Source organism: Strix aluco, chromosome 4, assembly GCF_031877795.1.
Source record: "Strix aluco isolate bStrAlu1 chromosome 4, bStrAlu1.hap1, whole genome shotgun sequence".
In the NCBI taxonomy this organism is placed as follows: Eukaryota; Metazoa; Chordata; class Aves; order Strigiformes; family Strigidae; genus Strix; species Strix aluco.
The window spans coordinates 112,366,299-112,379,130 of NC_133934.1; the positions used below are offsets into that span (position 1 = coordinate 112,366,299).

The window sequence follows — 12,832 nt, forward strand, 5'->3', positions numbered from 1 at the left end:
ATGGCAAAAGAATTAAGGAGTCCTGGTGCTACAGAAACCAGAATAAAGCTTGGGGAGGGTTGATGAAAAGATTAGAAAGCAATGTTTTTCAGGATGTTATATATATACTGTTAGACATGTCTTATTACTGAATCTCTTTTGATTGTTGCTAATTTTTAAAAGAAGATACAATTCCCAGTGAAAGCAGCTTTGTTTCCAGACTACAAAACTGATGAGAAAGGAAGATCAGGCCCTAACTTAACACCAATTTAGTATGTCTAGCTATTTGCACATGATAGCAAATTAACAGGAGCCGGTACCTACTTCAGTGAAAATACAGGTAACATCCCATGAAGGCTAGAACTATTTAATAATGATGGAATTTGTAAAAAAATCACCGTTGTTCCTCCTTAACATCTGGGCATATTCTGAAGCCAATATTCACACAACTACAACTGTTCAATTGATGCAACTCAGTAATTTTTATTGCAACTGGAAGACAATACATCACAGAAACTTTATGGTAGGTTTTGGGAAAGTGTTATTTACAATAATAATTGATGAAATAGTTTGTCTTTGGCAATATGATTACACATCAAGAAAATGTAAAATGCAAGTATGCCTCTAAATCAACATTTTTATATTTCCTAAAGATCAGCTGATTGCACTTGCCTTCGGACTGCTCATTTAGGTAAACACAAATACAACTTAACATCACTGTTCATTCCCCATCACAGTTCGTATTTTAATATTGATGAAATTGGCAGTTTCAGATGCCAAGTACAGGAAAAAAATTGGCTTATCACTGTACTAAATTAACTTATTGGCCAGTTAAGGTCCTGTGACCCTTAAGCATTGATACTAAACCTCTTGGTCTTTTGATTGCTTTATCACTTTTTTCTGTAAAACAAAATATTTCAGAAATTACAGATCAGAGTATAAAAAAAAGTACAAGTCCATAATGCTTTTCATACACACACAAATCATTCCCCCCAACATTATACATTATGGCAGTTTTAAGTAGTGAGTGTGAATGATGCAGGCATGGAACTGGTTATCAAATACAGGTATGACTTTCAATTGTTGTCCCACACACATACTCATACACTAGTACAATGCTCTAGTAACTTAAAAATGTACTCAAGTTCAATGTCATCTGAATGAAAAAAGAAAGTCTTGGGATTTCAGGCCAGAGTAAACAAATGAAAAAGATTCCCATTCTAGGTGATCAGCCATCCCAGAATCCAGCACGTAATTTTAGCATCCAGTAAAATCCCTTCTAGCACTGAGGGCCAGCACAAGTTGTCATTTATCCCTTAAACCCTCAGATGATGAGCTCTCATAACTGCTGGCCTGATCCAAAGCCCAACAAAATCCACTGAAAATAAAAAAGTGAAACAAAACCCCCTTCCATTGACTGTGAAAAGATGTTACATCAGGTCAATTTCCCCCTCTTTGCAAAAGGAAATGTGATACAGTAGAAAAACCATTATATAGCTTCAGATAAATATACCTTGTTTCAATGCTAAAACAAAACAAAATCCAAACTCCCCAAACCAGGAAAGGCTACTTATTAGAACAACTCAAAAGTGACCTTTAAATCATTTCTGGTTTTAAATGTACACCAGCAAAATACAGCACCATAGACACATTAGTTTGAGACTTTTTTTTTTGGTCAGTGAAGCTAGTACTTGTTTGCTGAACTGTGGAAGAATTATAAGGTTGTGTACAAGATCAAAGATAAAGCAACCCAGCTGACAAGTCTCTGCTTAGTTCAAGAATAACCAGTACTAAAAATAAAAATGCAAAAATAAAAACCCCTAATAAACCACCATCAATTAATACTTTCTAAATAAAAGGGGATTAACAGATGAATTCACAAATGTATGCAGATTTATACAGAACACTGAATGTTGTGTGTAAATCCTTATAAACTCCAGCTCAAAACAGAAACACACAAAATGTATAGTTTGACTTACACATCCCATTTCAAAGGAAGAGACGTCATTACAACTTGGTAACTGTGCTAACTGCAATATAAACCAAACAGAAATTCAAAGTTTGGCAGATAACTAAGAAGAGGGTTATCACTTAGGTTATATAGCAAAGTGTTGATGTATATTACATAGAGTAGTATAAATAATAAAAAAGTATTATTTAAATTAGATCACAGTGCTGCATTATGTGCATAACAGTGTTTGATATATTACTGGAGGGCTGTGAAGAACACTACTAAAACTTAACTGGTCAGACGGTCAACACTGATATTCTGTTACAATCAGGAGGACGTATGGTTCAAATGCTCTTTTGGTGGCAAAGTCAAGAAAATGTTTCAAAATATTTCCTGTAAAATATGCCAATGAGCTATTCAGGCAGTGGTGACATACCCGAAGGAGCTGGGTTTGCATTCTCCATGAAGTGAAGTAAATTGCATTACATCTGCAATTGGAAATGCATTCCTTCAATAGTTTTATTTGGATCCTGGAGCACAGGAGAGTAATGTTTTAAAAAATGCCTAGGGCCAGATTTGAGGAAAAATGGTAATAGTGAAATGGTAGATTTCCAGGAGCACGTGGGTGTCTATAGTTCCACTGACTGCAAAGCAGCTCAGACACCTTCAGGTTCTAGAAAATCTCAGATTGCTCCTTTCTACAACTTTAGATGATTTGGGAGCCAAAATCTCAGTGAAAGCTACCGAGAAACCGGGACAAAGTGCTATTTTGGTCATTTTATCCCTGCTGCCATCTGGTACAATTTAGGATTTTATTCTCTGCTAAAGTATGTTGATGTAACTCTACCTCACTCCAGTGAAGAATGCAGCCCTCAGTTTCTCTGTATCTCTTCCAAAGGTAGACAGTAATTCGGTCGAACACTGGGAGCCGATGCACCTCCCCTGGGATTCCCTTCTCCCCTTAAGGTAAGAGAGGAGCCAGAACATGGTCCTCAACTGAATTGCCAGAGAGAAGAGAACACAGTCACAGGACAGTTCTCTAGGCCCACATGGCACACCTCCTCACTCCTACACCAGGCTTTTCAGCTGTAAAACCCTGTGATCTTGGTAGAACTACTGCTGGTTTTGCCGGGAGATCAGAATCAGACTGCTTTCAGAAACAGCTAAGGGGTTATACATTAAAGCCGTTCAAGACCTGTGCTTGAATTTTTAAATGCAGGCAAAATCTGCATCAAAATGCAGTAGGACATCCAATGGCTTGCAGAACACAAGCATGACCGGCAGATTTCACCTCCCTGCAGACGCTGGTGGAATCTGCTTGTGGCAATAGCTCTGACCTGCAAGAGCTTCTTGCTGCAAAAGGCATAGTCCAAAGGAACCCGCCGTGAAGTCCAGTGACCCTCACAATTCACACCTATGTGAAACTCGCCACTGAATGCTTGCTGACCTACTGGGATTCCCCTAGCCCGCACCTGTCTTGGAGAAAGGCTAATTTGGCAATACTGATAGAGTGAGGAAAATGGAAAGTTAGAGATTTGATGACTTCTCACCCCAAAATGGCTTAGTAAGGAAAGCAAACAAGCAAAACCAAACCACTTCATGTCTGGCAAGTGAGAGAGTTCGTAATACAGTGCAATTACCACTCTGTTTTGACATGATTCAGTCAAAGCAGAGATAACTGGATTGGAAAACAAGTTGGTCTCAATTCTTATTAAAAACTCTGATGGAATAGAACCAGTTCTGACAAAGTTGCCATTGTCAGCCAGGCACAAAAATGGTTTAAAAGGTGGCTCCTAAATATTTTTGTACTTCTTCTCATCAATAGTCAAGAGTAAGGGTCAATAAGGACAAGTTGTTTTTAAACTCCAGAAATGATCTCTTGATAGCATTAGCCGTCAGCCAAACTGCTGGTTCCTGAACATAACTTTGTAAACTCCTACTGAATAATACCTCCTTAGCAGATCAGACTAGGAGCAACAAATTGTACATGAAAATAGATGCTTGCCAACATTTTAGGTTTACCAGCAAGTATATAAAGGAGTTCTTGAAGTCTTAGATAGATTATATTTATATATATATATATAAAAATATAAAGATAACCTGCCTAATTAGATATTTATGCAAAATGACTGTTTTCTAAGGTAATACTAGTGGTAATTATATATTTAGCCACCAAGAGTCCACATTAATGAATGGTACTTGTTCAGCAGAAACTGATCTCATTTGCACTGACACACTGCAACCAGTGAAGCTGCTCTGGAATTAGTGTCGTGACTGTGGACAGAATCTGGCCACTGGCACACAACCACATCACTTTCTCTGGAGGACAGAGATGGCTGAGCCATGGTTTGAGTGTATTTTCTGCCACTAAATTTGACTTTTCAACGTTGCTTTTTGATAAATATTAAACCACTCCCGAGTTGGTACAACTACGCATTAATGAGCAAAGGTGGTGGTAAATTGATACTGTAGTATTTTATGTTTTAAATGACTCTCCCCAAAGTCCGTAAAAAGATGAAGTACCAAGTTTTCTTGTGCAAGGGTTGCACGGTTCACTGCCTGCCGACTCTGGCTGTAGGGAGCATGGATCTGGGATGAAGCCAATTACCCCAGTCCAGTCACACAAGAGAAAAGCTATGGCTCGTTCATCTCTGTGCTACCCAGCGAAGGGACTGGTCATTCCTGGCTTCCCCAACTTTATCTTAAGGGCTGCAGGCAGCCAACAAAAGTTAGTATCCATGTACTCCCAACTTATCTGGGAATCAACCCTGCACGCATCGGCCCCAGCAAACTGAGGGGAACACAGAGCTGTTCCTTGCATCACCCTTGGCTCTCTCCCTCCTTATCTGCACCGCTGGCAGTTGTGCTGGGCTCCAGCAGCTCTCAGGCAGCTCCTGGATCCCAGGACATGCTGGGTGAGATGGGAGGAGAGGTGGGTGAGATGGGAGGAGAGGCGCCATTTTGCTATGCTGCCCCCAGCGCAGCCCTGTCTTTACAGGACAAAATGCTTGCGGAGCACAGAAACAGGTCCAGACCAGCCTGCCCTTCAGTCCTTCCACTTCCGAAATGAACACACATCACGCGCATCTCCAAATGCAATTTTTAGTTCACTCCACTGAGTGGGAAGTCAAACCCTTCTCTAACTCACTCTTCATAAACTAGATCCATCTGGTGAAACTTCTGCCTGAGACAGTTGTTAGGGATAAATATAACCTATATTCTTTTTAAGAAACAGACCATTTTGTTAAGTGGTTGGTTCCTGGGTTTTCTTCTTGCCTCTAGTATATTCTAAGTGTAGAATTTTTCATGCCAAATTCATGAATCCAGGTGAGAGAGACTTATTTATTTCACAGCTTCCCTCTGCTGTAGGGATCTCCAATCTAATAGTTGTCATTACCAGGAGAGTAGCAGTATACCTGAATCACACTCTCTGTAACACTGTTTTTTCTCTGGACACCTCAGTAAGGCTCTTTACTAACTTAATTTTCTCATGGCAAATTAGCAAAGCTATTTTCTTGTCTACTTATTCCTGAATCAAATCAGAGAGTTTTCCTCAATTAACCTCCCATTATTCTCTTGATTCTGTCATACACACTCACTACTAAATTTGCCCTCAGATTATTGCGTCATGTTACACATGTACAGACGAAGAAAGGACACACTTTTACTTTTTTTTCTTTTTTTTTTTTTTTTTCTTTTTTTAAACAGAAGTAGGGAGAGGGGGGCTGAATGTGCAGACAAGGCAGTATAATTCAACCATCCAAGCCCTACCAGAGCATGAAGATTTTATTTTTTAATATTGCAGAGTAAGTTCCCCAACAGTCAGTGTTTGTCCCTGAAGAAGGTTAAACCTTAAACACCTGCTTCAAAAAAACCCCAACAACAACAAAAAAAGAACCAAAACAAAAACAAAACAAAACAAACAAAAAAATAAAACCCAAAAAAACAAACTCTAAGCCTAAGGGCTTAAAAATTAGAGGCATAGCCTTTTTCTCTATTTTCTATATTTATATGAAAATAATTCATGCTTCATGCTAAATACATTATTTACCTTACAAGAACTTTGTCATCTTTGAATAAAAAAAATTGTTTGCTTTTTGTATTCCCCCCCCCTCCCAAAAGGAATCCATGCAATGTGGATCAAATTTCTTCTGCTGGCTACGCTGGTTGAATCTGGAAATCTGTTGTCATTTCTGCACAGATGAATCCTGACTGACAGTAACTGCACACTCATTTCTGAGGGCAGTGTAGGAGATCTGTTACTGAACTTCTGAATTTTACTGTTCACCAATATCCTTTCCTTTTATTTTTAAATACAGAATACTACTAATGGCAGGTTTTGTAGCTTTGTTTCCCCAGTTAGATCAAGGATTTGATCCACAGAAAAAGATTCTGATGTATTTCCTTCCTTAATATCTACTGTGATATTCTTAGACTTGATTGCTTTTCACTCAGGCAGTTTAGAAGACATAGTGTGTTTTTCCCTATTACTATTATTTTTTGCACGCAGTGCCAATCTTCGGGCTTATGGCTTTTTGAACATTCTTTTAATTTAATATAGAAGACAGAATTCAATGATTAACGATGCTACTAACAGTGACCTCCCCCCTCCCATTTCTTCTCGTTATTTCACTGAAACCCATTGCATACATAGTTCAAATTTCCCCAAACTTAAAGTTATCAATCTTCACATTATGAGCCACATATAGTACGTGAAGCACTAAAAGTGCATTACGGTTTGCGCAGCTGCCACCAGTGGCTGTCCAAAGACTTCTATGGCACAACGTATCCAAGTGCCACTAGATGGTTCTTGGTTTGGTGTTGAGAAGTACGCGCCTCCTCCTTCCCCCAAATCTCTTTATTCACATTCACTTCTAACCCAATCGTAAGGCCATTAAAAAAAATTCTTAAGGGCCAGGCCTGAATGATTACTAAATTATGCACAGCTCTTCTAGTATAAGAGGGATTTCCAAGAGCCCAATTTTACTCCCATCACATTAATGTTGATGTCACTGCGTATTCAACCATGCATTTTTGACAAGCTGGAGAAAGCAATGGCGATTTTGGCTTTTTTTTTTTTGTTAACTTTTTGTCTTCAGGTAATGAAAAGCTTTTGTAAATTAGCTGAGTGTCAGTATGAGTTCTATGGCTTCAATCTCCTTTAAAAATAAAAATCTTAAGGGTCCAAAAAAATAAAAAAAAAAGAAAGAAACAAACGAAAAACAAATAGAAAGAAAAACAAAAAAGGAAAAAATTGCTGATATTGCCACAAATCATTAGAATTCACCTGACGTGCTGAAACAAAACTTTGTAAGTTCAAACAAATCATTGATTTGTTCTAATTTTTTGTGGTTTCCTTTTGCTCTTTCTGCCCCTTTGCCGTCCGATTGGTGATGTTGTTCAAACAGGATCGAATTCCTGCTAAATGCAGGAGCGATCCTGCTGCTTCTTTCATCTCCTCATCGTCACTCTCAGGGGGCTTTTCTGTACGTCTCTTTTTAAGAGGCAGTGTGTCACTTGGTACTTTTTTCGCCTTCATTAAATGTTGCCTTTTCTTGTGCTGGGATGCATACCCACTGTCAGCTAAAGAATCCTTGGTCTCCTTCCGATTTTGCTTTTTGTCCTCCTCTTCTGTTTCACTATGGCTCTCATGGCTCTGGAAGCTAACTTCACTTCCTTCACTGCTGTCTTGGCTACCTTTAGTTGCAAATTCATACTGGTCGTCAGCAGAGGAAGAGGAAATGGAGTCACTAGCAGGTGATGTGCTCCTGTGGTTGGAAGATTTGGCACTGCTGTAGTTGTGATCCTCCTTTGGGTCACCGCTAACAACTGGAGAGCCACAGGACTGTTCGCTTTCTGTCCGCATCCGGCAGTTTGTTATTCCATTCCTGTAAAAACAAATCAAAGCAGTCTTAGAAGCCACAGAGATGTGATCCTGCTTCAGTGCAAAAGATGATAAAGCCAACTGACAGATAATCCAAAATTACGACTATCGAAGTGATGTCCATGCAAGCTGGCTTCAAAGCCTGACTCAAATTGCTTGTGGATTGGATTCAACACATGAAACAAGCCAAAAGACACATGACAGCACAAGAGGCAGGACCAAGTAGGGGATGGTTACAAATAAATGATGTCTGAACACTCCCGATTTACGTTTCAACTAATAGTTTACACTTCTAAAAAAATTAAAAAGAAAAAAACCCCCATTATTTTATCTACTGGATAGTAAATAAACTCTGATGAGTTGCATAAATATCCTCTCTCCTTTTCCACAGAAAATCATACTACCAAAAATGTGGGGAAGAGACACTAGCTTTCTGGAGTACTTCTTTGCCTCCTCTCAAAGACTCTTTTCCAGGTCTAGCATTCCAAGGGTAGGAGATGTTTCACCTGGAAGTAGCACAGCTTCCATTTAGAACTTCTGACAGAAGCAGCAACTAAGTATAAAACCCAGGTCCAGTCACATTTCTGATTGTGATCTGTTTATGAATAATCTTAAAAGCAATAGAAGCTTAAGCCACTAGCTGCCAACAAAATATTACAATGTGTTTATAAACAATCAGTAGGAAAAAAAAAAAATCTGGTTTTGCTCTAGAAGTTGTGATTTTCCCCTTTGGTTTCATGGCATTTGGTGCTGTGGGAACTACTGCAGCACGATATATTTAAAAAATAACAGTGTTCCTTTCTGCACTGCAACGTATTAGAACATTGCCACTGACTACAATACAGACTACAATGCTTGCAAGTCTGTTAGAGAAGGGACTGATCCTGTACAGTGCTTAATTCCTGCTGAAAAGGAGGATGCTCATCATTGAGTAAAGGCATCATCATTGCCACCCGCCAATTCACCAGCCTTGAACTGCTCTACCAGTGAAAAAAAACCCAACCAAGCAAGACCGTTTAAAGTATCGTATGATAAACTGCTTTAAAATCTACTCTTGCCATCTTCATGCTATCACTAGAGTGCTTTTGCACACTCACAGCAGTGCTGGATTAAAACCTTTTGTTCAACGCACACACTGAACATAGGTATTTCTTAAGAGGAATGGCACAGTGGCAAGTCCAGAGCATTACTGCTTTTCTACTTAAAAAATGGGAAGTGCTTTAGATTTCAAGGAATGGACCTCACATCTGGCTTCTTTATAGAAGAAACAGCAAAGTATTGTCCATTTCTGAAAGGTAAGGCTGAAAGGTGGAAAATTTAAGAGTGATACATAATTCCACAGCTCCTATTCATCTAAGTGCTCTTGTCTGTAGAGCTTGCTGAAACAAGAAGCAGGCTTTTGTGAACCAGTAGCAGGACAATGCTAGAAGGTAGCAAATTATCAGTCATTCCAAATGTTCTTATTTACAGTATTTTCAAAGAAATGTATGTAATAGAAGGCCCAGTTATTAGCAAAGAAAGCCTCTTGCCAACCTCTTTTGCTCAACAAAATTATTTTCCCCAAGATTTTCGACTAGCTTTATGATCCATAAATTATATACAGAACCCAGAAGGAATACACAAAGCTCCTTCAATTATTAATAACTATATGCAATGTCATTCATGATTGTGCAGCAAGCCAGCTGCATTTACTCTGTGATGGTTTGCCACTGCAGGGGTTGTCATTAGAGGATGCCAAATGCTTAAAAGAAGAAATCATCCATACTAAACTAGTTGTAAGGTGAATTTATAACCAATTCCTTAAGATCAGTCATTACAAGGAAGTATGTGATGCATTTTAAGTGACAGATTCTTCATTTTTAGGGTAAATTTACATTTAAAGATGTTAAAAATTATCATAAATTAGCATAAAATTAAAGTTACTTGATTTTACTAGGCAGCTAATAGTCAGAGCAATGTGGCTCAATAAAAATCACATGCTACTAATTTTCCATTAAAAAATAGCAATAAATTCTCGCTCCAAGGAAACAAACACAGGAAAGAATAGGTGGGAACTCCAATGGGATTCCTACTGACTAGGTTATTAGTGAACAAGGCTTCTAACAGATGGGATTTAAATCAAGATGCCCATTTTTATGTTATTAGATCTACTCCTATTTGTTAGTTTGTACTGAGAGACTATCAATAAAAGGAAAGCTACAGTTCCATGGAACAGAGCAACCATGTGCCAAAAAGACATCCCTGATTTGCCCCGCTCTTGAGTCTCTGGTGTTTGCTTTTACATAAAGGGGCTATAATTTGGATTCAAAAGCTCTGCCCATGGGACTTACTCCAGATCTCAATCCTTTCAAAAAAGCATAAAAATAGAATGGAAGGCCTGGGATTACAGAAGCAATGTCCTAGGGGAAGGTGTACTACTATGGGTTAGCATCCCACAGGGAGTGACTGCAAATAGGATGATGACAAAGAAAAACAAGTCCACAGAAAGGTGCAAAAAATAAATCAGTTAAAAAAAAAATGGGAGGAAAGGAAATACCAATATACTTCAGAAGAAAGGCATCTATGGTGGAACTGGTCAGGAAATGGATAGCATTTGCATCTCAGAAAAATCTTTGGTTTTCACTTACATTTTGAAAGATTTCCAACCAGTTCTGCTTGGGGAAATAAAAAAGGAAGAGAAAGCAGGTCAAGGAGAGAATTAGCAAAGGATATTTGCAGAAAGAAGGAGTTATACAGGCAGAGTGTTTTAGGATACTCACAAGATCAAAAGTCACACACCCTGAAAGTAAATTAATCTGATTTATATCTTGATATGCAACAGCTCAAACGTAAGATGTGAAGAATTACTTACAACTAGTAAATTAGTAACTTAGTAAGAGTTGAATAAACTAATATCTAAACCATTCATAGTCTGTACATGCTTCTAAGATATTCTGAAGCTTTATATCGCTCTTATACAGTCACACACTCACTAAGAAATGAATCTCTGATCTACTTAGTTCAATCTAGATCATCAGCGGACAGAACTCCCCTGGGTTTCAGGGGACAGATTTTGGCCAGCTGATCTATTTTTGCTCATAGTTCTGGTTGTAAATCTAAGTTTGTTACTGAAACAATAATAGATTTTTAAAACAAGTGCTTGCTCTGATGTTTGGGTTATTTTTAAATTACAGAGGGGAAGAAAAGGTATTTAAGAATACTGTGCTTACTGTAACAGTGAGGGGAAATTTATTTCAAGTAATACCTTATTTTTTCCCCATTTCTTTGTTCAAAACGTTATTTCAAAATTTCCAGAAACTGAAGTATTTTCATGTTTTAAACCAGTGGCTTGCCCTTTCAGTAAAGTCCATGGGACAGTCTCTAGAGCTTTTCATCCTACTGACATGGACTGTTTTATTTGCTTGAGGGATCTTAACCATAGTTATACAGATAAAAGTACCACGCACAGGTTCTTCTCAAAATACTTCAATTTGGCTGTAGCACAATGACACAACCCTCAAGCATTGCAGAGGTAAGTCTGGACTTTTGAAAGCCTGACTCCATGGATATGAGTTCTGCTACTAATGTCATCAGGAGCCAGATGGGACTCCCAGCAGCTGGATTAAGCTGGTAAGGAAATAACGTTTTTTGCACAAGTGTTAGTGCCTTTCCCTTTCAAAGGGGTCTTCCTCAGGGTAAGACGAAAGTAAGTCTCAGTCATTTTACTAAGGGTAGATATATCTCCCTTAAATTTCTCTACTAGCTTTAAAAAAAGATAGGTAATCTCATTCTGTTTGAAAAATGGCAAAAAGTTTTGCTGAAAAATGCTGTATTCCACACCAGAGACAGGTATATTCCTTTGATGAACAAAGCAAACCTATGTGGAGTTTAAATATCACCTTATCTATCTCTGATCCTTCTGGATGACAGATATTGTATACCCATAGGTGACAGTTTTGGTATGTAATTGGAAACACCCAGTGAAAAGATACGAAGAAAGCAGCACAGGTAACTTGGGTTTGTGGATTTTGACAGGTTCCAGGTTTGTTAAAAAAAGGTAAGACTCTTTTTTACTGTATAGATAACATAATTTCAAAGGGAAATTCAGGACAGTGAGAACTTTTAGCTATAGGTAGTTGAACTGACCCTTAAAACCATTACATACCAGCAGACAGGAGGATGAACAGCGTATGAAAAGTAAGTGATGCTCACTTGCTGTATGATGAGATTCTATCAGGGGTTATTGAGTTAGAAGTCAACAACAAGTCAGTCACACTACTGATAGAAGCTCTTACAAAGGTACTTCACAGCATAATTGTATGCAAAGAACCACAGTAAATGTGAGTCATGAACTGCCAGCAGAAAGAGCACTTCGTCACTCTCAACAGCAGATCTGAAGTTAAGACAAATGCAGCACTCTGCATTTTGCAAAGAAGAATCAAGTCAGCCAGTATTTTTGTTCTTTAGTTACTAAAGGATTCCTTCAGCTCCCAAGGATAACTCATCCTGTCTGTTACAGGTGGGAAGGGGAATGCAATGCAACAAGCATGATTTGGTATTTGTTAAGCTGATCATGCCAGTAATAAGCAAGAACATCAAGAATATACAATTAACCTTTACCTAAGCAAAAATAATCATTCACAGATAATTAAGTACATAATTTTACTTATGTTTTGGCATCTACGCTGTACATGTTACTTATGTTTGGTTTATTTAATCATTGCTTGAATAGCTGCTTCAAGGGAGGGGAAAAATAAGCAAAAATAAAGCCAACATCAGAAATAAAGTCACCATAATGAAAGTTAGGCCTGAGAAATAATCTAGTAATTGCCCTATAAATTTAAAGTGAAAATAATAATAAATAACAATCTTCCATCTTCAAATAAAATTAGGCACAAAATGCATTCCTGTCACACCCCAATGATCAGGAGCTGCACAAGGAACTGTGGCATTAATAGCAGAAGAATCTACTCATGGTGAAGTAGGTAAGGTTTGTTAGTGTTGCACTTTGGGGTGTTTTGTTGGTTTTTGGTTGGTTT

At 38.2% G+C, this 12,832-nt stretch overlaps 1 protein-coding gene across 15 annotated transcripts in view; it reads right to left on the bottom strand.

Annotated features, from left to right (window-relative positions):
- Positions 1-437: 437 nt before the first annotated feature.
- The window catches only part of FOXN3 (forkhead box N3), a 218,784-nt gene continuing 206,389 nt past the window's right edge, over positions 438-12,832 (bottom strand). For 12 of the 15 annotated variants that reach the window (XM_074824908.1, XM_074824914.1, XM_074824910.1 and 9 more), the window contains 2 exons: positions 10,442-10,465; positions 438-7,818 (listed from right to left, as the gene is read on the bottom strand). In XM_074824908.1, the coding sequence (XP_074681009.1) occupies positions 7,269-7,818; positions 10,442-10,465 (574 nt within the window). In that variant the 3' untranslated portion in view covers positions 438-7,268. The remainder of the gene's footprint in view (positions 7,819-10,441; positions 10,466-12,832) is intronic. The other 3 variants (XM_074824915.1, XM_074824912.1, XM_074824911.1) reach the window with 1 other exon arrangement.